Source organism: Martes martes, assembly GCF_963455335.1.
Source record: "Martes martes genome assembly, chromosome: 13".
NCBI lineage: Eukaryota > Metazoa > Chordata > Mammalia > Carnivora > Mustelidae > Martes > Martes martes.
Genome location: NC_137901.1, coordinates 85,582,261 through 85,609,384, shown reverse-complemented (window position 1 = coordinate 85,609,384; position 27,124 = coordinate 85,582,261). Strand labels below are relative to the sequence as shown.

Below are 27,124 nucleotides of genomic sequence, written 5' to 3'. Positions count from 1 at the left end.
GAAGTCAATTCAGGTCATGAGCTTTGAGAAGCTGGAATGTTACCTTGGGTCTGGAAATACTTAGTGATGCTTGTCAGCCTAGCGATCAAGTTTCCCCAGCAGCTAAGTTAATTACCCAGACCTTTCTGTATTAATTGAGCCCTGAGACACGACATGACTCTCTCAGAGTTGGGGCTCATTTTATTTGATAGGAGAAATTTTCTTCCCTTGCAGCTGGATTTTCTTGGATTATCGAAAAAGAGATGGTTTATGCATGTACACAGGAGACATGGTTCACACATTACATTTTCCCTGCCCGGGGAAATCAGAGCGATTATCTATTTCCTCTAACAAGATGTCTTAGAATTGCACAACCACCCCAGTTAGGGTTTGTCATTTTCAGAAGTTTTGGAACTGATCAGCAGGTAAAGCATGTGCTCTGTGACACTGCTGGGCTTCCCATCTGCCGTGGGAGCTGCAGATGACACGCCAGCACTTAGCTGCTGGAGAGCTGCTGTCTAATGAGCAATGGGGAACATTGGTTCTACTTGGCACACGTCTACTTGGGACGTACAGTGTTTGGAGACACAGAAAATGATGGGTACAGTCATCCATTACGCAAAATAACTTAAAACATCTTCGATAATGACTCTGTTCTTTCATAGGTACGACATTGCTAATCATGACACCTGATTAAAGAACCATCTGAGTTCCCAATGCTCATTAAGGCGCAGGGACCATGGGAGGCCTGGGTGGCTCAGTCGGTTAAGGGTCTGCCTTCCGCTCAGGTCATGATCCCAGGGTCCTGGGATCGAGCCCCGCATCGGGGTTCCTGCTCAGTGGGGAGCCTGCTTCTCCCTCTCCGTCTGCTTGCCGCTCCCTGTGCTTGTCTCTTTCCCTCTCTAACAAATAAATAAATAAAATCTTTAAAAAAAAAAAACATGCAGAGACCACCCTCGTTCATTGCTGGTGGGAGTATGAAATGGTTCCCCACTGTGGAGAAGGGTCTGGCAGTTCCTAAAAAAGTTAAACACAGAGTTACCACGTGACCCAGAAATCCCACTCCTAGGTATATACCCCCAAAGAATTGAAGACATTTGTTCATACAAACATGTGTGCGTGAGTGCTCACAGCAACATGATTCACAAGGGCCAAATGTCCATGGACAGAAGAACAAATAAATACAACATAGTCTATTTTTACAACAGATTATTACTCAGCTGCAAAAAGGAATGAAATAGTGACCTATGCTATGACATGGACAAACCTCAGAAACATTACACTAAATGAAAGGAGCCAACACAAATGGCCACAGATTGTAGGTTTCATTTATATGAAGTGCCCAGAATATACCAATCTATAGACACAGAAAGATTCGTGGTTGCCAGGTGTTGGGGACAGGGGGAACAGGGAGTGATTGCAAATGGGTCTGGGGTTTCATTTTGGGGTTATTAAAATATCTCGGAATTAGATGTTCTGGAATTAGATGCTTGCAGATTCTTTCCCCATCCAGTCGAAACCTTTCATTGTTAATGTGACTAACCCAAATTCTAGGGAAGACAGTCTGTGTGAATCACAGAGATAGTTAGTTCTCAAGGCTGAGACTAGATCTTGGGGGGTCTGATTCCCACGCCAACTTTCTTCTTATTTCATCAATCATGACCACAGTTGAATCACCTTTTCTCTGATTGGCAGGAGACTATTTGGTGACTGGGGAACTAACAGAGACAGTCACTGAATACCACACAAGATGAGATAAAGGCTCACATAGGACCCAATTAAGTAGACTGAAGGTTTTTCTGAGGACTAAACAGGTCTGGCAGGATAAATTGCTTTTAGTATACTTAATTACATATTAATAAAAATGATTACAGTTGTAAGAGCCAAAAACCTTCCTCAATCAAGCTAAAGCAAAAAGCAAACAAAACAAAAGCCCCAAACCAGATGGACAAACATTTGCTAATTTTTGTGGTTGGGCGATTATCTGCTAGGAAAACTGATCCCACTGAAGAATGAACTGAAGAACTATGATCTTTTTAAATTTTTTTTTTATTTATTTGAGAGAGAGACAGTGAGAGAGAGCATAAGAGGGGAGAAGATCAGAGGGAGAAGCAGACTCCCCTTGGAGCTGGGAGCCTGAGGTGGGACTCGATCTAGGGACTTCAGGATCATGACCTGAGCCGAAGGCAGTCGTTTAACCAACTGAACCACCCAGATGCCCTAAGAACTATGATCTTAAGGTACAAACAGAAGTCAATGGACCATAGCTGTCTCTTTCTCTTCTCCCACCCACCTCACTTCTGCTCGGTTCTGTTTCTTTTTGCAAATTGGCCTTGTTCTCTCTTCTTACAGGTAGCATCAACAGCCCTGCCTGGCAACCTCAAGAGAAAGAGGGATCTTTTTTCTCCACAGTCCATACAGCAAACCCCAAGAAGGATCTGATTTGTTCTGCTAGGGCCATATGTCCATCCCCATATTCAGAAGGGCATGTTCTGTGACTTTTTTCAAATCAGAGACAACACATTTTGGGGAATGATAGTAGAGAATGCTCAAAAGACAAAATAAATAAACCAAAGTCCACAAGTTATAAATCCTTGCTTCTTTTATTGACTTGGAGGTCTGCTTTGAAATGTGAAAGGTGAAGAAGATCAGCATTCAGTTTTCATAAAGTAAGGGAGGTCAACCACACATCTACAACAGCATGACCTTCCTAGTCTCCTGGAGACAGAGACTGACTCATCAGGGGTTTTTGACTTGTGATCTATGCTACCTTTTTTTTCTCTATGATGTCAAATGACTGTTTTGTATATTTGCTGCTGTACCTCTAGGACTTAGCACAATGTCTGGCACATAATAGGTACTCAAAAATATTTGTGGAGTGAATATAAGGATTTGAAGCACAGGTGACCGAAAGGAATCTTGGCAATAAGGAGAACATACCAGATCGAGAACATACCAGAAATCGAGACTGCAGAGATTGAAAAACAAAACCTGGTGCCTGCCTCTGAGGCACTCACAGTCCATCAGAGGGAGCTACTTATGCAGATCATTGGGGAAAAACGAAACAAAAACAATAATAAGTATAATAAATGAGGCTTGAACAAAGTGCTTTGAAAATGATTACATAATCTCAGAGGAGATGATGGTATTGTACACCCTAAGAGTTAAAGTGCTTTCAGCGGGTGCCTAGGTGGCTCAGTGGGTTAAGCATCTGCCTTTGGCTCAGGTCATGATCTCAGGGTCCTGGGATCGAGCCCCACATCAGGCTCTCTGCTCAGCAGGGAGCCTGCTTCCTCCTCTCTCTCTCTCTCTGCCTGCCTCTCTGCCTGCTTGTGATCTCTGTCTGTCAAATAAATAAATCTTTAAAAAAATCTTAAAAATAAATAAATAAATAAAAAGGAGGGAGATTTACAAAAATAAACTGAGGCAAAGAAAGAAGTTATTTATGTCGAGGTGGCTGGTTGGCTCAGTCGGTTAGGTGTCTGCCTTCGTATCAGGTCATGACCTCGGGGTCCTGGGACCCAGCCCCAAGGGGCGCTCCCTGATCAGCAGGGAGTCTGCTTTTCCCTCTCCCTCTGCCCCTGTTTGTGCTCTCTCTCCCAAATAAATAAAATCTTTAAAAAAGAAGTTATTTATGTATTTAATTTCCTGCAAAATGTCAATTTCCCCTTTACAAATAAGAGACAGTTACATAGATATTGTATGTGGTAAAATGTACAGAGTTGTATGTCCAAAATATATCTAATTGTATGTCTAAAGTATACAGAGTTCTCCAGATAGGGAATTAAGGTTTTCTATTCCAAGCTACCAATAACTTGTTTTGGGGCACAGGAATTTACTCTACACATTTCTACCTCCTATTGTGAGCTAAGACCACACATTCATTCCTTATTCTATTAAACATACAGTGATTGAGACACAAACAAGGCACTAGGCACTGTGTGTGTGTGTGTGTGTGTGTGTGTGTGTGTGTGTGTGTGTCTGTAGGTAGCCGAAGTTGAATAGCACCTGGTTTTTCTTTCAAGGGTCATTGAGATTAGTACGGAAGGCAAGTCATTATTAATAGTAATTCAGGCTATAGAGAAGCTTCGTGGGAGAGATACTGATGAATGGAAGGGGAATTGTAAAAAATCGTTTGAAAATATCGTCTAGGGATTGATTTTGCCAGGCTACGGATGCCAGACTAGCGGTCTTGTAGTTTATTGGGTAGGAAACGAAAGTGGTATCACCTCCTATGCCTCGGCTGTCTCTAAATGACATTTGTGAAATACTGAGAAAAAAATGTTTCATCACGTCTTAAAAGAACTAAATGAAACTTCCAAACACTGAGTTTCGAATTTAACATCATGAAACGCATACGAATTTTAAAGGTGCAAATTTAATTTCGTTGCTTTTAAACAGAATTGTTTCAAAATTCAATTTTAACTGTTTCCAAATTAAACAAATTGGCAGCTCCCCCAACCACCCCAACCAGGGACGTTCAGCTGCGGCCCCCAAGGAATCACCTTCCTTTCACTGTCCCACCCCAAGGCACTCGGGAACTTACTTCTTCCGCTCGAGTTTCTGTAGGGACTCAGTTTTGAGGTGCACCGTCTTTGCCCCATCCCGCACAGCACCCCTGGATATTCTAATTGGCTGTAGCCCTCCCATGTGCTCTGGTTTACCTTCCCTGATTGGCCAATGGCTTGCCGCGAGCGGGGATACCCGTTTCCTGGGCTACAGCGGGGTCCTGCGGGGGCCCGAGGAGGGTGGTGCGCTTCTTCCCCCGGAACCCGGGCGTGGCGGCCGCGCCGTGGAGCGGCCGGGCTCCCGGACTTAGTTCTGGGGCGCCATGGCCAGCGTCCACGAGAGCCTCTACTTCAACCCCATGATGACCAATGGGGTGGTGCACGCCAACGTGTTCGGCATCAAGGACTGGGTGACGCCGTATAAGATCGCGGTGCTGGTGCTGCTGAACGAGATGGGCCGCACGGGCGAGGGCGCCGTCAGCCTCATGGAGCGGCGGAGGCTCAACCAGCTGCTCCTGCCGCTGCTGCAGGTGAGCGGCCCCCGCCGGCTCCCGCTCATTCAGCAAACCTTTACTGAGCACCTGTTCTGTGCTGGACACCGCCCTGGGCCTGGGGGCACGAGTGTTCAGCCGACACTCTTGAAGCCCCGGAGGACCTCAAAAAGAGTTAATGCCATCTGCTAATGACGAGTCCTTATTACTCCATCGACCGGGCGCTTTACATGCATTTTTGGGGTTCATATTTGTCTCCGGCATTTCTTAGCTGAGTGCTAGGGGGAGGAATGCTTTCCCCAGATCCTCCGTCATCTAGGGAGAGGGGCTACACGTAGCCCTGAGCATTGGAGAAGGGTGAATCGAACAGGCTCTCCGAGGACCGCAATTACCTAAAACGAGCAGCCGACCTTGAACACTTAACTGTTGGTTAAGCCCTTCCATGTTTTCTTTCATTTCGCAGACTCAGGGGATAGCAAGTTCCCTAACCTAGTTGGGTCTCTGGTTTCTCTCTGTAAAATGGGGACAGTAAGAGAGACTATGTTTTGGGAGGCTTGTATTAAATTGGACTCTGCTTCACAGTTTGTGGCATATAGTAAAATGATGAGTGTTAGCTGTTTTCCATTTTAGTGTGTTTTCATGGGTCATGCACCTTTTATATCAGTTATGGTTTTTCTCATTTGTATGTGTGATTTTATGATTGACTCTCCCCTGTTCGACTGCTATAAGGGCCGTGTTTTGTGCTACTTTTGTTCACTCCTGTTATCCCCAGAGCTTAGTAGAGCACCCAAGTAAAAGTGTGGAATAAGTGAAATGGGATGTACCCTCTTGTGGCAGATGGGTGTACTCCCGGGAACGGGGAGGACTTAGGAAGTGGAGTGTTAAGCTGGAACTTGAAGGTTGAGTAGTTGTCTATTGAGCAGTGGTGGCAGAAACAAAGATCTGGGGTCCTGGGCCCCCACATCAGCAATATGCTTGATAAAGCGTTTGGGGGCTTTTTGGTTTTTTGTTTAGATTTATTTATTTGAGATAGAGAGCATGTGTACATGCAGGGGGAGGGGTAGAAGGAGAGGGAGACGGAAAGAATCTCAGGTAGACTCCTGGCTGAGCTTGGAGCCTAATGAAGGGTTCCATCTCAGGACACTGAGATCATGACCTGAACTGAGACCAGGTCAGCCACTTAACTGACTGAGCCACCCAGGCACCCCTAATGGCTTTTTAAAAAATACATCACCCAGGGGTGCCTGGGTGGCTCAGTTGGTTAATTGTCTGCCTTCTGCTCAGGTCATGATCTCCAGGTCTGGGGATCGAGCCCCACATTGGGCTCCCTGCTAATCCGGGAGTCTTCTTCTCCCTCCCACTCTGCTTCACACCCTGCTTGTGCTCTCTCCATCTTTCTCTCAAATGAATAAATAAAGTCTTAAAAATCTATATGTATACATTTTATACATACATATTTTATATACATATATATCCATATATATGTGTATATATATATCTCACCCCTATTAGTTGGGGGAGGGTACTGCCGACACAGATTAAGTGGCTTACCCAGTTGGTTGAATACAAGAATGGGGTCTCCATTACTTGTACCTCCCAGTCCTAGCCACATTACTGTTATTACAAGTGTATTTTCCCCATTATTGAAATAAAAGTCATTATATTGTAAGATTCAGTAATAGAAGAAAGAAACAAAACAGTACTTGTGTTTTAGCTCACAGCTTTCTGCCTTTGTTCATGCTGTTTTTTTCTGTCTTAAATGATCCTTTGTGGTTCTTCGGCTAAATACCATGTGATCTAGTAACATTCCAACCAGACTCTCAATTCCTTTGCTTAATGTTTGGCTTTAAGCATTAGTTAATTTTTAAAAACCAGTTAATTTTTAATTACTCAACTAATATACAAAAATTTATTGTACAAACTTCAGCTGATACTAAAATTAATGGAGTGAAAGGTTATGGTTCTTCATGTCATCCAATCCTTTCGCCTTTCAGAGATTATCACTGTTAATGTTCATTCATTCAACTATTTATGGAGTCACGGGTCAAAATAGAGCTTTCTAGACCTTTTTTTAAATCCATGTGTATATAAATAGAAGCATATGATTGTAAGGGTATATTTGTATCCTTTTAATTTTGCTTGAATTAAAAAAAATTTTTTTTTACAAAAATTAAATTCTATTCTATAGCTTGCTCCTTTCACTTAACCAGTCTTGGAGAGCTTTCCATGTCAGCACATTTGAATAGAGCCACCTAATTATTTTTAACAGCTGCATTGTATTCCCAATAAGGAAAGAAATATAACTCCTAATTTTAATGTTAAAATAAGTTTGTAGGGTCACCTGGGTGGCTCAATGGGTTAAGCCTCTGCCTTCGGCTAGGGTCATGATCTCAGGGTCCTGGGATTGAGCCCCACATCGGGCTCTCTGCTCGGCGGGGAGCCTGCTTCCCCCTCTCTCTCTGCCTGTCTCTCTGTCTACTTGTGATCTCTTTCTGTCAAATAAATAAATAAAATATTTAAAAAAAGTTTATAACTTATTATAAGTTATGGATTAACTATTGATGGACTTACACGTTCTTTTCCATGTCTAAAACTGGCATATATGGTGTCAACTTACTCTCCAAAAAAGATTCAGTGTTTGTTTGTTTGTTTGTTTGTTTGTTTAAAGATTTCTTTATTTGTTTATTTGACAGAGATCACAAGTAGGCAGAGAGGCAGGCAGAGAAAGAGGAGGAAGCAGGCTCCTGGGATCCTGACCTGAGCCAAAGGCAGAGGCTTTAACCTGCTGAGCCACCCAGGCACCCCCAGTGTTTGGTTTTAAACCGGTTAGATCGTAATCTTCTTGACAGCCAAGGTTGCATACTCTTTGTCTCTACTGGTACCTTTTATGGACTTGGGCACATAGTGTCTGCCTACTTCACAAGGTTTTGGGAAGGATCAAATGAGATTATGTTTGTGAAAAATAGGACACGTGTGTTTGAATAATGTTTTCCAGTTTACAAAGCACTTTTCCTTTTCTTACTCTTTCTCTGTCAGGAACAAGGGAGATGGTTATGATTATCTACATTTTACTGATGAAGGAATCTAGCTTTGCCATGATTACAAAATAGAAAGGAAGGAAGGGCAGGTCCTTGGACTACAGAGTCTATGCTTTGTTTCCATTTTAAACCTTTCCTCCAATGAACCCAGAGTGCTTTGCAAATGTGAGGTATTCCTTTAGCATTTTATAGGATGGTTATTTTTGTGATTTGAAATTTCACATTTGGAATACCTGTTAAAGCAGAGGGGTTGATAAATGAATTCATGTTTACTATTTACCATTTTCCAGCTCTTAAAATTTATCTGTAACCTCCCTGTCATCTTTATCCAGGGCCCAGATATTACACTGTCTAAACTGTACAAGTTAATTGAAGAATCTTGTCCCCAGCTGGCAAATTCAGTACAGATCAGGTGAGCTTTCTTTCCTTCTGTATATGTGAAAATACATTTATGTAGATGGAAATTAGAAAAATGCACAAGATAATGAATTCTCTAAAAATATATCTTTGTTACTCTCAGTTTTCCTAAGTACTTTACTTCTCTTTTTGAAAAATGGTTAACATTAAACATACTGTTTCCAAATTTATTTTTCGGTATGGATCTACCTTGTTCTTTTTAGTCGTTGTAGAGAATTCCATTTTTGCTGGCTGATCTGTTATTTTGACACATTTTATGATCAAGAAAACATGAGCAGTGATGCTTTTTAGAATAATGAGAGTGACATTTTGGATTGTCAAGTTTGTTTTATGTGCTACCATTTTATATGAATCTCTAATTTGCTTTTAAAATAGATTTATTGGGTATGACTGTGGAATGTGAAACATGAGAGGATGTTCAGAGGGACTTCCTAAAATACGCACCTCAATTTTCTCATTCAGAATCAAACTGATGGCTGAAGGCGAATTGAAGGATATGGAACAATTTTTTGATGACCTTTCAGATTCTTTTTCTGGAACTGAACCAGAGGTTCACAAAACGAGTGTAGTAGGTATGACGCTCTTTTAAGGAGAGCAGAGAATGTTTTCATTGAAGTGAGCAGCTCTCTGAATCATATCTATCATGACTCTGCCATTTCTGAACAAACACAGTGGGGTGTTGGACATGTTTTAGTTGGTATTTCTTGCCTTGCCATTGTATCCTATGTTTATGTAACTGTCTTGTGGAAAAGCATCTTCTGTTTTGTCTGTAATAGTCCCAACTATTAGCCTGGTCCTGGGGCCTTTTAGGGTTTCAGAGCTCTTTCTCATAGTTCTCTGGATTCCTTGTCTGCACTGTACGACTCTAAGTCAGGGTCACTATTTAAACTTTTATGAACAGAGGTGAAGTGAGACTATATCATTGCTATAGTTTATAAGGTGCATACATGAAATTTCTTGAGGCTTTTCTGTTAGGTTGATATCCATACTTCATTTGGCTTTTTTGTGGGGTAGTTTTTATGTTATTCAACATCAGCTAACATGATCTCCTGTGTGCCAGGATCCGGACTTACAGGATAGATAGGGACCTTCCTCTTGTGGAGATCGCATGCTGGTAGGGTGGGGCCAGATGGTTACAAGTAAACAAGTAAATAACATAATACAGATAGTTCCATTAGCCACGAGAAAACATTTTGGATAGCTAAAGATGATAGGGCGTGGGAGTAGAGGGGTGAGGTGGGGACTGAGCCCTGTATAAGACGAGGAAACCAGTAATGTGAAAGATGGGGGAAGAACATTCTGGGAGGAGGGAATGCAATTTCAAGTGTCTCTTTTTGATTCTTTTGAAGGCAGAGTTGCAAGAAGCAGTATCAACGCTGTGTAGCCTGGATTTTAGTTAATGCCTTCTCCTGTGTATGTCGTTATTTTCTAGGTTTATTTCTGCGCCATATGATCTTGGCCTACAGTAAGCTTTCTTTCAGTCAAGTGTTTAAACTGTACACCGCCCTTCAACAGTACTTCCAAAATGGTGAGAAAAAGACAGTGGAAGATGCTGACATGGAACTGACCAACAGAGAGGAGGGCGAAAGAAAAATGGAAAAAGAAGAACTTGATGTGTCTATACGGTAATTTGGGTTTTTCGGGTAGGCATCCCTTTCCTGTGAAATAGTATAATTACAGGCATAGTAAATCCTCATTCATTCAGCGCTCCCGTGCTGCCCGCTGTCTTTTTGCCCCTTTAGATCCAAGAAGTTGACCTGTATGGGTTGCATCAGTGGGCTTCTTGCCTTCTGATTTCTGACTGGGAGGCAGTAGTGGGCCGAGGAGAGTGGGGTCAGGTTGTTGATCTGCTGGCTCCCTTCCTTCAGGGCCATGGTGGACCGTCTGTGGGGTCACAGCCTCTATCAGGTGGTCCTCTCTGTGTTCTTGTGGGATCCGGGAACTAGGAAGAGGTTCCCAGGCCTGGGGTGTCAGGTTCCCCACTCACCAGCCCTGGGAACTGTATTGTCCCTTATGGCTTCTCTGTTTCCTACCCTGAGTTTTATAAGTGGTCCTTTATTAAACTCTTCTCAAATCACCGCATCTGAATGTGCCATTTGTTTCCTCCTGGGACCCTCCCGGACCGATAGTGTTCCTGATGTCAGAGTGAATTAAGAGTTGATTAACTCAGTGAAAATGTATGGCGTGCCTCTTAAAGTTTAAGCACAGGAGATGGCGTGCCACTGCTCACCTAGTTGTTGAAGCTCAGAACCTCAGAGTGTCCTTGGTTCCCCCTCTCCATCACCCCGACAGCTAGTCCCTCAGCCCAGGCACTTGTTCTTCCATGACAGTTTGGACTTAGTTCACTTGTCTCCATTGCCACTGCTGCCCCTGCAGCCCTAGCACCGCGTCTCCCCTAAGGCTAGATTTCTCTGGCCTCCCCACTGGCCTCCTTGCCTCCGCTCTTGTCTCCCTGCAATCTGTCTTTCATGCAGCATCCAAGGGAACCCCTGTGGATGTAAACCGTACCCTTCTGCCCCGAACGCTCAGCGACTGTTGTTGGCGTTCAGACCAGAATCCCAGCCTATCACGGCCTTAGTGGCTGTGTGTTCTGGCCCCGTCACCCTCCCTGCCTCTTGCTCCTCACTCTCCCCTCCGCTCTCCGCGGTTCAGCAGCTCGGCCTGCTTTCAGCTTTGGGAATACTCCACGCTGACTTCAGCTCCAGCTCCGGCGTCGTCACACAGGCCTTCCCTGACCACATCTCTGGAGTAATCTCCATCCCAAATACTTCTGTCTTCTTTAGTTCCTTCAGGGCTCTCCTTACAGAGTAACTTTTCACATTTCTTTGCTTACTCTGTCGTACCTGTGTCTTCTGCCTTGGCACCCATTCAGATCTAAGACCCCTGTCTGTCTTGCTTCGGGGCATCTTTCGCACTGCTTAGTGTAGTGCCTGCCTCACAGAATGTGTTGGTGAATATGTGCTGGATGAGTGACTGCAGAAAATCAACACACACAGCCTGTTGCCCGCACTGCCCAGTGGTCCCTAAAGCGCTTTTTACTGACTTCCTTCGCTTCGCTCCCTCACTTCTCCTCCCCCCAGCTGTTACCTGGGATCACCTCCCAAGTAAACTACTGCCGCTGGGAGAGAAGGACACACACGTGCGTATATATGTGTACAGTATATGCCATGTATGTGTATATGCGCGCATATATACGTGTACAGTATATGCCATATACGTGTATACATGTGCATATATATGTGTGTACAGTATATGCTGTATACGTGTGTGTATGTATGTGTACAGTATATGCCATATACATGTATACGCGTGCATATATATGTGTACATTATATGCCATATCTGATCTCGAGGAGCCCACAGTGTGGTGAGGACGACTGACATCACAGATCATCACACTGCAGTGTGCTCAGAGCTCTGATTTAAGTAAGCCTCGCCTGCCCTGAGAAGGCCGGCTAACCGCCGTCGGGGAATGGGTGGTTCCTGAGAGTGGCCTTTGTTTGGTTCCGTGATTTGTTGAGCACGTACTGGGCGCAAGAGCTTATATACCATTAAATACTTCCAAAACCTCGCTCACTTAGAGTTGCTGACAAATGCCTCTCATGTAGTGGAGGCAGAACAGTGTAGGCTTGAGTCTGGCTCTGGTGACAGACTGCTGGCTTAGGGTTTCGGCTCCTCCACTTATCCTCTGTGTGACTCTGGGCCAGTTACTCATCCTCTCTCTCCGTGCCTCAGCGTCCTCATCTGCAAAACGGGGCATCCTGTCCCTTCCTCAGAGGGGAGTTGCGAGCATTAAACGTCAGATCCGTGTAAGTGTTCGGAACTATGCCTGGCACGTAGTAAATGGCCAGTGAATACTGGCGCCCTTTTTCTCTAGTTTCTCTTTTAGCTCAGCTGTCTCAGGAGTGCATCCAGGCAGCAGGGTCGACCTTGTTCTGGCTACTTTATCTACTTCAGGTTCTTGCGAAATGTTAAAGTTCAGACTTATTTTGGTTTGCCTGTCTCCTAAATCAATCCTGTGTAATTAGGTCTAACTGCATCGTTTTGCTTTTATCCTATTCTAAGAACTCATCTGTGTGTGACCCAGTGTATTTACTATGAAGGTATATCGTTTCATGTCAAATCATGATGTTGTACACCTGAAACTAATGTCACATTGTGCACACTATACTCAAACAAAGAAAAAGAAAAAAAGGAGAAAAAAGTCTACAGTGAATTACAATGTATAAAAACTTTTTTTAGGGGCGCCTGGGTGGCTTAGTGGGTTAAAGCCTCTGCCTTCAGCTCAGGTCATGATCTCAGGGTCCTGGGATCGAGCCCCACATCGGGCTCTCTGCTCAGCGGGGAGCCTGCCTCCCTTCTTCTCCCTCTGCCTGCCTCTCGACTACTTGTGATCTCTGTCAAATAAATAAAATCTTTAAAAAATTTTTTTATATATTTTTAAAAGATTTTTATTTACTTATTTATTTGACAGACAGAGATCATAAGCAGGCAGAAAGGCAGGTAGAGAGGGTGAGCAGAGAGCCCGATGTGGGGCTGGATCCCAGGACCCTGGGATCATGACCTGAGCCGAAGGCAGAGGCTTTAACCCACTGAGCCACCCAGGCGCCCCCCAAAAAAACTTTTTTTAAAAAGTAGGGGTGAAGAATTTGAAACCATAAGAACTGAGAATCAAATTGCATATATATTGTAATTTTATGTCTTCCCAGTGATAAAACAGGAATGTTTTTTCACTTAAAATATACAATATGCAGAATGCTCTATAATGGCTAAAAAATGTATACCAATGTAAATTTTCATAATTTTCCAGTAAGTGACATTTCTGGACCAAAAAAAAAAAGGTGTATGTATAGTTCCAGAAGATAGTGTACATATAGTAACTGAATTTTGTCACTGAAATTAAAGAAAAACACTATTTAAATATTTTTCTTGGGGTGCCTGGGTGGCTCAGTGGGTTAAAGCCTCTGCCTTCGGCTCGGGTCATGATCTCAGGGTCCTGGGATCAAGCCCTGCATCGGGCTCTCTGCTCAGCGGGGAGCCTGTTTCCCTCTCACTCTCTGCCTGCCTCTCTGCCTACTTGTGATCTCTGTCAAATAAATAAAAAAAGTCTTTAAAAATAAATAAACATTTTTCTCAATTATCACAATTTTTTGTCAACAAAGAAATGGTTTTACTTGTGGTAAGATTTTATTTTATAGAATATATTTACATTAAAAAAAGAAAGAATATATTTACATTCATTTCTTGGTTCTTTTAAAGAGGAAAATTCATTTTTTGTGATCTTTTCTAATGTTTTATTGCATTATGAAAAGCTTCTTAATTTAGCTCTTTTATTTTTCCTTTCTGTTTGCTTTCTTTTTCTTTCTTTTTTTTTTTTGTTATTGAAATGTTTTCAGGTCTCTTTTCTTCAGGAAAGTTATTTTTCTTGCCCTGGAAATTCGTATTAAAATTATAAAGGAGTGGGGCGCCTGGGTGTCTCATTCCGTCAAATGTCCGACTCGATCTCAGCTCAGGTCTTAATCTCAGAGTCGTAAATTCAGCCTCACATTGGGCTCCACGCTGCGTGACGTGGAGCCTATATGAAATAAATAAATAAATAATAAAACAAATTAGAAAGAGGAAAGAAATATTGTATAGCTTGCAAATCTCCCATCCCACAGTGAAATTATTCTTATATGGAAGGAGAAACCCAACCACTAATTAATTGATTTTTCCCCCACTGTTAGTTTAGAAGAGAGGGAAGAAATATTTAGTCCACGGATGTTTATCATTTATCAAAAAAATCCCATCACAGAGGAGAGGGCACAGTGAAATTGAGCCTGTGTTTCATTTGCCAGGAGTTGCCAAGTGCCTGCTGTCAGGAGCCAGCTGATAGGATTAGCCCGCGTGAGTCTGCCACGGAGGCCACTGGTCTGCAGGCAGCTGTAATTACAGCTTCCCTGTGCTCCTAAAAGGACCTAACAGGAGTAGAAATTCTCTGGTAATTCTTCCCTTGCCAGTGATTTAATATAAATCTCCCAGATTCATTAATTTATCCAACAAATACTTCCTGAGTGCTTCCTGTGTACCAGATACCATGGTAAGAGGCTGTGTTGTCACCAAGGGGAGAGGGCCCTGTCCTCGTGGAGTCCTGCGGGGAGGGTCAGATAATAGAGAGGCAACTGATCAGTAATGTAGTTTCAGAGCAAGGCATTGCCGTCGAGAGGAAATGGAACCCTCAGGTAGAGGGGAGAGAGAGAGAAATTGGGGTCCGGCTGAGAAGGGGCCCCTCAGACCCAGAGCCGGGTGGTGAAGGAGCCAGGAGAAATTGCCAGAGCACACGGCATACACCCTGCTTCCGAGACAGGGCAAGCCGCGTGTCGGAGGCACAGATGGAGGACAGTGTGGCTCGGGGAGAGGGGCTGCCTCATGCCCTCTGTTCACCTCAGAAGGGTGAGGTCCTCGCTTCCTCCTTGGATGTTTAATAACTGTTCCTGTCCCAGTCCCTCACCGCCCCTGCTTCTGTCAATATCCTGCTCAGAAACCTCGAAGGAGTTCACAGTCTCCCCAGCTGGCGTTCAAGGCCTTCCGAAGTTGACCTTTCTGACGTTACTTGCAGTTTCTCAGCTTGGATCCTTTATCCTGGTCCTGGTTTCGTGCTTTGTTTCCCTTTCCTGGAACGCCTTCTTTGTCATCCTTTTCTCTGCTCCTTCCCAGCTTGCAAGTGATTCCCCCCATTTCTCAGTACAGAGTTCATAGTCACATTTGGCATTTATCGCTTACTGCTATCTTCTCACCTGGGCGAGTCTCAGCTTTCCCCAGGACTGTATGCCTGTTAACACGTTGTGTGTCCTCCTGCACCTAGACTGGCGTTTTCTGCATTGCAAATATTCAAAAACAAAAAATAAAATTTTTGTTGATTGATTAATCTCATATTTTTAAAATTTCAGTGCAGTGGTAGATTTAAGACTTTGAGAGGAATTTCCAGACTCCTGAGAGTCTCACAAATGCCATATGCTATGTCCATATTAGAAACGTACATTTTTCCAACTTTTGAGTGCAGTTTTACAAGGTTCATGGACTTAAATAAAGCCCATCCACGGACCCAGCTTAAGTGCCCTTGATTTCTAGCACTAGTAAGTCTAAAATTCTGTCCCAGCTAATAACTGGATTTATAAGCAAGGTATACTTGAGCCCTTTTCCCAAATGGGTAGCCTTTTTCCTAAACTGAATACCTCTGTGGCTTCTCACAAGTTACTTTCTTCTGCACGTATGTGTGGGGCCCCGAGGAAACAGGAGGAGTCACTGAAGGATGGTATGGGCCATGGTGTTTTTACTTGCTCTCCCCAGGCTGGTTCATGTCGGCTATGATTGCCACTATGGAGGCCGGAACCGAATTCGACCTTCATTTGTGGGAACTGTACTTCCTTCTTTACAGAATCAGTTTGCAGGGGCACCTGGGTGGCCCAGTCAGTTAGGCGGCTGCTTTTGGCTCAGATCGTGGTCCCAGGGTCCTGGGATCGAGCCCTGTGTCAGGCTCCCTGTTTGGCGGGGAACCTGCTTTTCCCTCTCCCTCTGCCTGCCACTCCCCCTGCTTGTACTCTCTCTCGATGTCAAATAAATAAATAAAATCTTTAAAAAAAAAAAAAAGATTCAGTTTGCATGATGCTGATTTTCTCTATGCTCTACTGACTGAGCCAGCCAGGTGCCCTGATCATTGTGGACTTTAGAGGCGGATGGGACCAGTATTGTGTGTCCAGTTTCATTCAGATGAATTCATTCATTCATTCAATCTTACGTATCTCCAGCCTTTTTTTTTTTTAAGTTTTTTTTTTTTTTTAAAGAGTTTACTTGTTAGAGAGAGAAAACACGAGAGAGGGGAGGGTCAGAGGGAGAAGCAGACTCCCCGCTACGTGGGGAGCCCAATGCAGGATTTAATCCCAGGACCCTGGGATCATGAGCCGAAGGCAGACACTTAACCAAATGAGCCACCCAGGTGCCCTATCACTAGCCTTTCTGTGTGCAGCCATGTTTCTTCTAAGCCTTGGGTTTACCTTGGTTACGAGGTGTGTTAAAAGAAAAGGGCTCCTTACTGCCCAGTAACTTTTCCGTTTGAGAACTTGGCCTGCAAATTCGTTTTCCATTTCCCTCCAGGTCACTGTTGTGTCACTGATCTTTGTTAGACCTCGGTTGGGGCTTTCTCTTGGCAGCTGCAATGGTTGTAGAATCTGATACACAGCCTTAGGGATTGTTAGGTAATATTTATCAGAAATGAAGCCAGGAGAATATTAGAGCAGCACCTCTCGAAGTGTTTTCCGTGGAACACTCGTGCTTCTTGAAAGTTGTGAGGAAAGGATTCTTCGTTCAATGAGTCTGCTAAGTGGTACATTAAACAAAAGTAAATAAAGTTTCTTTCTGTTGGATTTCTCTCACCTGCGTCATGAATCTCCAAGCAAGATAGAGTGTGTAACGTTCCCCAAATTATGTAACCTCAGAAGTATTTTCTTTCAGAATATCCATTCACATATCATTTACACAAAAGTTGGAGAACTGCTGTATTAGGTGCAGAGTGCATCTAATGAAAGCATTCTTTATGAGTAAATATTGATTTTTATACTTACCATCATCCTATACAGGAGTCCATTTCTTCAGAGTCTCAGGGCAGAAGGGTGTTATTACTCATATATTGGTGTCAAAATAAGGCTTCACTCTTGTGCGTGTGTAGATTTCTCAAGCCCAGGTTTACATCCCTATATTTCTTGTCTGTTAATTCTGCATAATGTAAATTTCTAGGGAGATATTTCTTAGCAGAAGCCACTTTTTTCCTGCTCTTGAGTACACCACATCTTATATCTGTAGCAAGGAGATAGAAACTCTTCATTCATTCATTCTGCAAACTCTGAGTGCCCGTTTTGTTCCTAGGCATGGTGCTCAGTATTGGCATCCAACTGCAAGTAAGAGCAGGCAGGTGTGGCGATGCATCGGTGCTGTGCTCAGCCTCTCTAGGAGACGGTGGGAGCTCAGTGGGAGGCGTCAGCAGAGATTCTTGGAGGACATGACACTTGAGTCACTCTTGAATGATGGATGGGGTACTGCAGTCCAACAGTGGGTGGGACAATGAGCCCTGCAGGCTTCCGGGGCATCTTGGTGCATAGGAGATCCGTGAAGAAGTCAGGCTGGGGTATGGGTTAGAAAGAAAAGGTGAAGGAGAGAAGTCGTGGCTAGGACCACTCATGGAGCATTGCGCCTGCCCTGCTAAGTAGCGTGGACTTTATTCTGGAAGCTGGGGGGTACCACTAAAAGGCTTTAAATCAGGCATACCGTGAGAGATGTGTATGATGGAAAGATCACACTATGTAATACTTAGGTCTATAACTCTCCATCATTATATTGTGCAAACTGTGGCAGGTCATTCAACATCACTTTTTATGGGTGTTTTTTTCTATTCCTGAGAGGAGAGAACTAATTGTAAAGGTTTTTGAGCTCTTCTAATGAAGTTATTTGACTTTGTCAGCCTTACCATTCTTGCTGTTGTGTAATTCTTTTTTGTTTGCTTGTTTGACTTTTTAAGTTTTTATTTTAATTCCCAGTTGGTTACCGTACAGTGTCATACTAGTGTCAGGTGTACGATACAGTGGATTCAGCACTTCATATGAAACCCAGTGCTCACGAAATGTGCACTCTTTGGTGCCCATCACCTGGTTCTTCCATCCCCGTGGTGTAATTCCTTAGTAGTTTTGTTTTATTTTCTTCCAGAGAAGAGGAGGTATCTTGCAGTGGGCCTCTCTCCCAAAAACAAGCAGAATTTTTTCTTTCTCAACAGGTATGTTAATTCTGTTATTTATCACAACCTTTTTTTTTTTAATTTTTAAAAAGATTTTATTTATTTATCGGGGGACACAAGCAGGGGGAGGAGCAGGCAGAGCAAGAAGCAGGCTCCCCACGGAGCAGGGGGCCTGACACGGACTCGATCCCAGGACCCTGGGATCATGACCTGAGCTGAAGGCAGATGCTTAACTAACTGAGCCACCCAGGTGCCTCTATCATAAACTTTTATTGTTTATTTAGTTATTTATTTATTTTAAAGATTTTATTTACTTATTTGACAGTGAGAGAGGGAACACAAGCAGGGGGAGTTGGAGAGAGAGAAGCAAGCTCCCTGCAGAGCAAGGAGCCTGATGTGGGGCTCGATCCCATAGCCCTGGGATCATGACCTGAGCCAAAAGCAGACGCTTAATGACTAAGCCACCCATACACTCCATAACTTTTAATAACAAATCCTGTGGAGGGGTGCCTGGGTGACTCAGTTGGTTAAGCATACAACTCTTGATTTTTGGCTTTGGTCATGATCTTGGGGTTGTAGGATCAAGCCCTGCAGCAGGCTCCACTCTCAGCAGGGAGTCTGCTAGAGAGTCTCTCTCTCTCTCCTTCTCCCCTTACCTCTCCCCCTGCTCTCTTCCCCTCTCTCAAATAAATAAATAAATAAATAAATAAAATCTTTAATAAGTAAAAACATGTCCTGTGGCATTATATGTCATCACATGTGCCTGTCTTGTTAGTAGGTTTATTAGTGAATCTGCATTATTCCTTATTCTCTGTCCTCTTTTCTTTGCTAACAATACAGTGGTGATTATGTGTTCTTTATGATTTTGTGTGTGATTTTCTTATTTATTTATTTTTTTAAAGATTTTGTTTATTCATTTGGCAGGGGGAGAGAGAGAGATCACAAGTAGGCAGAGAGGCAGGCAGAGAGGGAGGGGGAAGCAGGCTCCCTGTTGAGCAGAGAGCCTGATGTGGGGCTCGATCCCAGGACCCTGAGATCGTGACCTGAGCCGAAGGCAGAGGCTTCACCGACTGAGCCACCCAGGCACCCCTCTTTTTCAGTCTTTTAAAAAACAATTTCATTTTTAATTAATCTCTACACGCAACATGAGGCTTGAACTTAAAACCCCAAGATCAAGAGTCACATGCTCTACTGACTGAGCCATTCAAGCACCCAATGATTTTATTTTTCTTAAAGTTGTAATACATGTTCATTTTATAATAGTGTGTGACTAACACAGCCCAAAAACCTGATTTGGAAGACTGACTTCTCTTTCCCTAACATTTTATTATGGACATTTTCAGACAGAAAGAAAAGTTGAAAAGCATTGCACAGTGAATGCCCACATACCTGTCACCTAGATACCACAATTACTGTTTTATTCTCTCCTTATCATATGCCTGCACATCCCTTATCCAGCCACCATTTCATCTTTGATGCATTTCAGTCATCAGTACATTTTACCAGGGACATTTCTTGCTGGTGCCTTTGAGTTGTACTTTTTCATTTGCTTGGTAACAGAAGCTGAATATTTTTCTCCCATGTTGTTTTCAAGTATAGGATTTTGATTTTTTGTTCTACTTTCCTAATTTTCCTTAATTTTGTTAGTAATTTTCTTTCTGCAGAAAATGTTTAGGTCTAGATGAAAAGTGATAGGATCACCCTGCAGATGAATTTCAAACAGATTAGAAAAACCCATCTAGACAACTGTTTAAGTGTGGAAGTGAAAATATAGCTAGAGGGGCACCTGGGTGGCTCAGTGGGTTAAGCCTCTGCCTTTGGCCAGGACATCCTGGGATCGAGCCCCACATTGGGCTCTCTGCTCAACAGGGAGCCTGCTTCCCCCTCTCTCTCTCTGCCTGCCTCTCTGCCTACTTGTGATCTCTCTCTCTCTGTCAAATAAATAAATAAAATCTTAAAAAAAAAGAATATATAGCTAGATCTTTACCTCATCCTCACACTTCAGTACTTTACAGATGGATTAAAGGGTAAATGTGAATATATAAAGCTATAATTAAACTGGGAGGAACTACATATTAACTTTTAAGTGATCTCTAGGTGGGGAAAGACTTTCTAAACATAAAAGCAATGGAAGAAAACACGTAGGAGAAGATCATTTGATTTTTCAGCATAAAAATTAAAATGTCTGCATGTCAGAACACATTCTAACAAAACTAAAAGGCAAACAATAAAATGGGAAAAAGTATTTGCAATAAATATGATGGTCACAGGGTTAATACTTTTGCTTTAAAAATCATATTTTCAAAGACCGATGATGAGACAAACTTTATAATACTAATGAAAAGAGCAGGAAGGGGTGCCTGGGTGGCTCAGTGGGTTAAAGCCTCTGCCTTCGGCTCAGGTCATGATCTCAGGGTCCTGGGATCGAGCCCCGCATCGGGCTCTCTGCTCAGCGGGGAGCCTGCTTCCTTCTCTCTCTCTGCCTGCCTCTCTGCCTATTTGTGATCTCTCTGTCAAATAAATAAATAAATAAAAGAAAAGAGCAGGAAGTAAAGTGATATATCATGTTCTAATTTTGTTAAAAATATGGTATAGGTGGAGGGGTGCCTGGGTGGCTCAGTGGATTAAAGCCTCTGCCTTCAGCTCAGGTCGTGATTCCAGGGTCCTGGGATCGAGCCCCACATCAGGTTCTCTGCTCAGAGGGGAGCCTGCTTCACCCTCTCTCTCTCTGCCTGACTTCTCTGCCTACTTGTGGTCTCTGTCTGTCAAATAAATAAATAAAATCTTTTAAAAAATATATGGTATAGGTGTATAAATATATGTATCACATATATATCCCACACATAGAAAAAAGACTGAAATAAGACACTGACATATTAATAGTGTTATTTCTGGGTGGAGGGGCACAGATGATTTTTGTTTCCTCTGTATGCCTTTCCATGTTTCTCTAATCTTCTATAACAATGTAACACATTCAAATACAAATTATTATTTATAAATACAAATTTGTCTAGGTAAAGTTGGAGTGTCTGTAACAAGGTTAAGTACTAATATTTAATTTAGAATTAGTTTTCTACGTATTTTGTATAATCATTGCTGGCACCATCTACATGACACAGTTAACCAGGAGTAGGGCCCCTGAGTGCTATGAGGCCCCTGGCAGTGCTGGATGGAGGTATATACTACCAGTCCTGAGGGTGGTCACGGGCTGGGTTGGGTCACACTGGTACTTTTCATGTAGTTTGAAAAGTACTGCAGGAAGGGTTAGTGCAGGGGGCTTATGGGCACATGTAGGGGCTTACAGGACCTTACCTAGTCTAGAAAGTGATACAAGCAAGTGGCGGAAGTCTCAACTGGGGCCTGAAGAAGGAGCAGGAGTTTGTAGGGCATGCGAGGAGCATGCGAGGAGCATGCGACTGGGCAGAGGTAATTGGAAGGCTTTGAGTTTCAGAAAGAGGAGACAGTGTTTTGTGTGGTCAAGAGGAGACAGTGGCTACAAAAAAGGATATAGGGCATGCTGGTTCGTATATATGTCTTTCCACTGAGTTGTCATTTTTAAATTTCAGGCTTCTTTGTTAAAGAATGATGAGACAAAAGCCCTCACTCCAGCATCTTTGCAGAAAGAACTGAACAACTTGTTGAAATTTAATCCTGATTTTGCTGAAGCGGTAAGTCTTTTGAGTTGGAAAGCCCCAGTGAGGCTACTCTATATTGAGGGGTCGAGGAGCCGTGCAAATGAGGACTGGCCCGTTGGCCCCATTTCTTCGAAGAAATGTTGGCAAGTCAACAAGCCTAGGTCACAAAGCTTTTCCTCCCAAAACTCACCTCTGGGCCATTAGGAGTTTCTTCAGTCTATTACTGTTCTTGTTCATGCTTCGTCTCTCTGAGGCTCCGAATAATGGACAGATGATAGAGTAGATTGATTTATTTTTTTCAAGTCTGGGGGCTAAAAATTGTTTTCCTTTCTCTTTTATTAGTTTTTTTTTTTCCCAAATTCAAATAATTCCACTACTTACTGGATTTTTACCCTGAACACTTTCTTTTCTTTTTTTTTTTTCAAACTTTCTTAGTAGTACCTGGATTTGACGTCTTTATTCACATGCAGAAATATATCTGATTTGGATCTGCCTGTTGGAGGGAGGTTTAATTCAGTGAATCAAACAAAAGGAACATAGTGTCAAAATAATTGCAAGATAATTAACTTAGTATACTAGTTAAAAACTCACTGTGTTATGACTTGGACATTTACAGAAATTAATTTTGTAATTTTTATATGAACTCAGGAATTAAAATCTTTTTAATTTGAGCTCACAGTATTTCTCAATGCCTGAGCTAGGTGAGTCCCCCCCCCCCCACCCCATCACCTAATATAAGCAGTGGCATAGTGGACGTATATTTAGGATAAAACTGACGCAAGTCCTAATGGGGTGCCCATTTTTCATTTGGGGGCTCCCTAAGGAGGAAACAGACCACTGTATCTTGAACTTGTTTTATCCTGTCTGTGGGGCAAGGTTAGGCTAAGCTGTCTTGCTAGGAGGGCTGGGGGTACAAGGGTGTTTGCAGCCAGTGGGACGCTCTGAATTAGTCTCACGCAGGAGGAAGCCGAACGTTTAAAATACGTGCGTTGTTTCTTGTTTCAGCACTATCTCAGCTACTTAAACAACCTCCGGGTCCAAGACGTGTTCAGTTCCACACACAGCCTCCTTCATTATTTCGATCGCCTGATTCTCACTGGGGCCGAAAGCAAAAGTAACGGGGAGGAGGGCTACGGCCGGAGCCTGAGATACGCGGCGCTGAACCTGGCCGCCCTGCACTGCCGCTTCGGTCACTAGTGAGTCCGCAGGTTTTAGTCGCCGCAGAGACTGAAGAGATTCTCAGACGTTAACTTCCAAAGAGGGAAGCTCTTTCCCTGGACAGAAGTTGACAAAAATCTTCTGCTTAAGCAGTCTGCCCCCTAGTGTCACTGTTGAGCATTACTGTCTTAGTGCACCGCCTCTTCCTTCCTTCTAAGAACAGCCATTGAGTTAAAAGGAAATTAGGTCATTAGGCCAGAGATTCCCAAAAGGATTTTTCGGAGGTAATATTGAGGTACAAAAGCTATTTTCAGTTTTTCAAAAAGCCAAAAGGAAGTAGAACTTTTACTGGATAAAACTCTATACACCTTGCTAAAAGCCACATGTTTGTGCTTTTGGAATAGAATTCAGGCAGTTCGGTGGGGTGACACTGGCTTACCCATTGCTAAGATATGCTTATGATTTTAACGAATAAAAATAAGATTTCCCAATTATTAATTACTAAATAGAGTTATGTGGATAAAAACATGGAGGGTATTTTGGAAACAATGAAATAATGTGCATAAGGGTGAAAAGGTAGTGAATTTTTAATTAAAAGGGTTCCCCCCGCCCCCACGGCTTTTTCTCCTTTGAGAGAAATGTGGTCTCTGCTACAGGCTTTTTTTTTTTTTTTTTTTAAGATTTTTATTTATTTGACGGAGATCACAAGTAGGCAGAGAGGCAGGCAGAGAGAGAGGAAGGGAAGCAGGCTCCCCGCTGAGCAGAGAGCCTGATGCAGGGCTTGATTCCAGGACCCTGGGATCAGGACCTGAGCCAGAGGCAGAGGCTTTAACCCACTGAGCCACCCAGGCACCCCTGCTACAGGCATTTTTGAATAGAGATTGTAGGGTGTGTTAATGGAAATAATAGTGTCCAAAGTTCAAGAATTGAGACTTCTACCCATTGCTGTTTAGGTCAGAAATTCTATTTCTGATTGTCACATTTTCAAAGGGACATAGACAGGCTGGAGCTGGTGTGGGGGACAGTCTCCTTGTAGGCATTCCAAGACATTGTCATGTAAACAGTTTGGGAAGGATATGAGAATGGTGAACCTAGAGAGAAAATGATTTAGTCAAGCATGTGTTTGGCATGTTTATGTCATAAAAGGTCATGTGAAGAAAACTTAGATGACCAAGGGTGTAATTCCTGGAGAAGAATAAAAGCGGGAAGTACAAGGAAAGGGCTGTGCTTTGCCTGTGATAAGGAAGGTGGTGCCACATGGAACCTATAAGGAAGGGTCAGCAAGGTGCTCAAGCCTAGACCAGATGTCAGAAAGGGAATTGAAGCATCAGATTGATAGTTGGACTCAGGTTCGAGTCTACTCTAAAGTACATGGTTTTATGAGATCCATGTTATCTTTTGATCGACTTCTTTTTGTCTGCCCAGCTGTAACAACCTCTTAATTGGAAACTTCCGCTTTTTTATGTTCTCATAATAAACAGCAATATCATTTGTAGTATTTACCGTTAACTGATTTCTGTGTTCAAAACAGCTTCTGCTAGGGTTTGGAAATTTGTATTCAGCCTTCTAGATACAAATAGTCTGTTGGTGTACAGAATTTATATATTTACAATAGGAGAGACAACTAACTGCATCAAGTTAATTGCTAGTTAATGTACTCCATTAGCTTCTTTGATTCTAGTCCTGGAGCTTGGCATGTGTAAAACTTTGTCACTTAGCTTATAGGCGTGTGAAGATTTCTTGAAAGTCATTATAGTTGTTTACTGAGCATCTGCTGTGTACTAGGCATTGTGTTAGAGTGTTAGGCGCTGAGGGTATAGGAGGAAAAAAAAGGGGAAAACCCTCTGTTCTCATGGAATTTACGGTAGAGAGGTAGATGATTAAAAAAACACTAAACATAATACACAAAGGTGATAGATGAGAATAGGGTTGGGGAGTGCTGTTGTTTTCATAAGGGAAACTCCTCCAAATATATGCACAGATCACTCCTTCCATAATAAGGTAGCAGGTCAGCCCTCCCTAACCTCTACTAACTTCATATTTGAATAGAGATTTAAAGCAGTCTTAATCTACCCAGGAATCTACCATTTGGTAGATCTAACTTTTCCTCCTCCTTGGGAAAAGTAATCCCTTAGTAATCCCTCTTTAGTTTTAGCATACTGTCTATACAGTTCTCCCAAAAGCCTTTCTTTCTTTCTTTCTTTTTTTTTAAAGCTGAAGCTATATATATATATATATATATATATATATTTTTTTTTTTTTTTTAAAGAGTTTATTTATTTATTTGACAGGCAGAGATCACAAGTAGGCAGAGAGACAGGCAGAGAGAGGGAAGCAGGCTTCCCTGCCAAGCAGAGAGCCTGATGCGGGGCTCGATCCCAGGACCCTGGGACCATGACCTGAGCCGAAGGCAGAGGCCTTAACTCATGAGCCACCCAGGTGCCCCTCTTTTTTTTTTTTTTAACTTAACATTATTTATGTGGTCTTCAGATATTGAGTAAAGTTAAATCAACTGATATTTATTGAGGGCCTGTATGTGATGATATGCTTCATGTCCTCAAGTAGATTATGTCCTATTGAATCTCAGCATTGAAAGGAATTTAAAAGAAATGTAAAATAGGAAAGATGTATCTGACCTGTTTGTTTTTTTTTAATTTTTAAAAAGATTTTCTTTATTTATTTGACAGAGAGACACTGAGGGAGGGCACACAAGCAGGGGGAGTGGGAGAGGGAGAAGCAGGCCTCCCGCTGAGCAGGGTGCCCGATGTGGGGCTTGATCCCAGGACCCTGGGATCATGACTTGAGCCAAAGGCCGGAAGACAGAGTCTTAATGACTGAGCCACCCAGGTGCCCCTGTTTCTGACCTCTATTCAAATCAGTGGTTATTAAGGAACAATCCAGTTCTCCCCAGTTAAAATGGATTGTGTGAGGCTATTGCTAATTTTAAATAAAATTCCTTATGTAAATTTTTCCAAAATAAGTAATACCCATAGAATTTCTGATTTGATTTTGAGAGCGTCCATAACCCTGAATTTATAGAACTTCTTTTCTGTGACTTGCCACTAGGAAGCCCAAAATTTAAGAGCTCACTCTCTCTGGGCTTATAAGCTATTTGAAGAAATAAAATTAACACAGATTAAAAAATAGAAAGTGATACACAGTAGTATTTAATTAAGCACTGCAACGTGGGTTACAGATAGTATTTCTGTGGGTGTTTTCAGAGGTGAGAGCTCAGTGGGGCCAAGGATAGTTGGCTAAATTTCCACAAATCTGAGATTAAGGGAGACATCTTAGATGGAGTGGAGCCATGTCAACAGAAAAAGAATCTCAGAAGTGAATATCATCAAAATACTTTTTAAAACTGGTTTTGGGGGTGCCTGGGTGGCTCAGTGGGTTAAAGCCTCTGCCTTCAGCTCAGGTCATGATCCCAGGGTCCTGGGATCGAGTCCCGCATCTGGCTCTCTGCTCAGCGGGGAGTCTTCTTCTCCCTCTGACCTCTCCCCTCTCATGCTCTCTGTCTCTCAAATAAATAAATAAAATCTTAAAAAAAAAGAAAAGCCATTCCTTCTTGCCCTTTGTAGGGCCTTAGAAAGGATCTGTTCTGTGTCTCTACTATGAATGTTTCTTGCTGCTAGGGGAGGGAAGTGCCTCTGACGGAAGAAGCTCGTTGTTACAACTTCCAACCCAGAGGCTTCTATTCGGATGAATTACTGTACAGATGCCTTGCTGTTACATTGCTTGGACATGTTTGTGATTGTTAATGAGTTATTAACGTTCGGTCTTTCTCTAGTCAGCAGGCAGAGCTCGCCCTGCAGGAGGCCATTAGGATTGCCCAGGAGTCCAACGATCATGTGTGTCTCCAGCATTGCTTGGTGAGCCGCCCCCTCCTGTCTCGGGAGTTCTGCCTGTGGATTGAGTTGGCCTTCGAATGGCGTCATTTGAATTGGGTTGTTTTGTAGTTGGAAGGCCCTTAGCAGTAAAGGGAAACTAGTTAGCAGAATTCAGAAAAGGCAGCCCATCGTTATTATCTTTCTTAATTCGTGATCTCTGTTTTGCTTTGGGGGACATTTCTAATCTAAAATTTTAATCCAAAACTACCACCTTAAACATTGGTATTAACAAAAAGGTGTATGCGA

The 27,124-nt window shown here is 42.8% G+C and overlaps 1 protein-coding gene across 2 annotated transcripts in view; it reads left to right on the top strand.

Moving 5' to 3' along the window:
- Positions 1–4,669: 4,669 nt before the first annotated feature.
- The window catches only part of ANAPC5 (anaphase promoting complex subunit 5), a 43,424-nt gene continuing 20,969 nt past the window's right edge, over positions 4,670–27,124 (top strand). Inside the window, exons 1-8 of one of the 2 annotated variants that reach the window (XM_080821811.1) lie at positions 4,670–5,017; positions 8,349–8,428; positions 8,896–9,005; positions 9,866–10,058; positions 18,168–18,234; positions 21,762–21,863; positions 22,836–23,026; positions 26,779–26,860. In XM_080821811.1, the coding sequence (XP_080677937.1) occupies positions 4,811–5,017; positions 8,349–8,428; positions 8,896–9,005; positions 9,866–10,058; positions 18,168–18,234; positions 21,762–21,863; positions 22,836–23,026; positions 26,779–26,860 (1,032 nt within the window). In that variant the 5' untranslated portion in view covers positions 4,670–4,810. The remainder of the gene's footprint in view (positions 5,018–8,348; positions 8,429–8,895; positions 9,006–9,865; positions 10,059–18,167; positions 18,235–21,761; positions 21,864–22,835; positions 23,027–26,778; positions 26,861–27,124) is intronic. The other variant, XM_080821812.1, reaches the window with a different exon arrangement.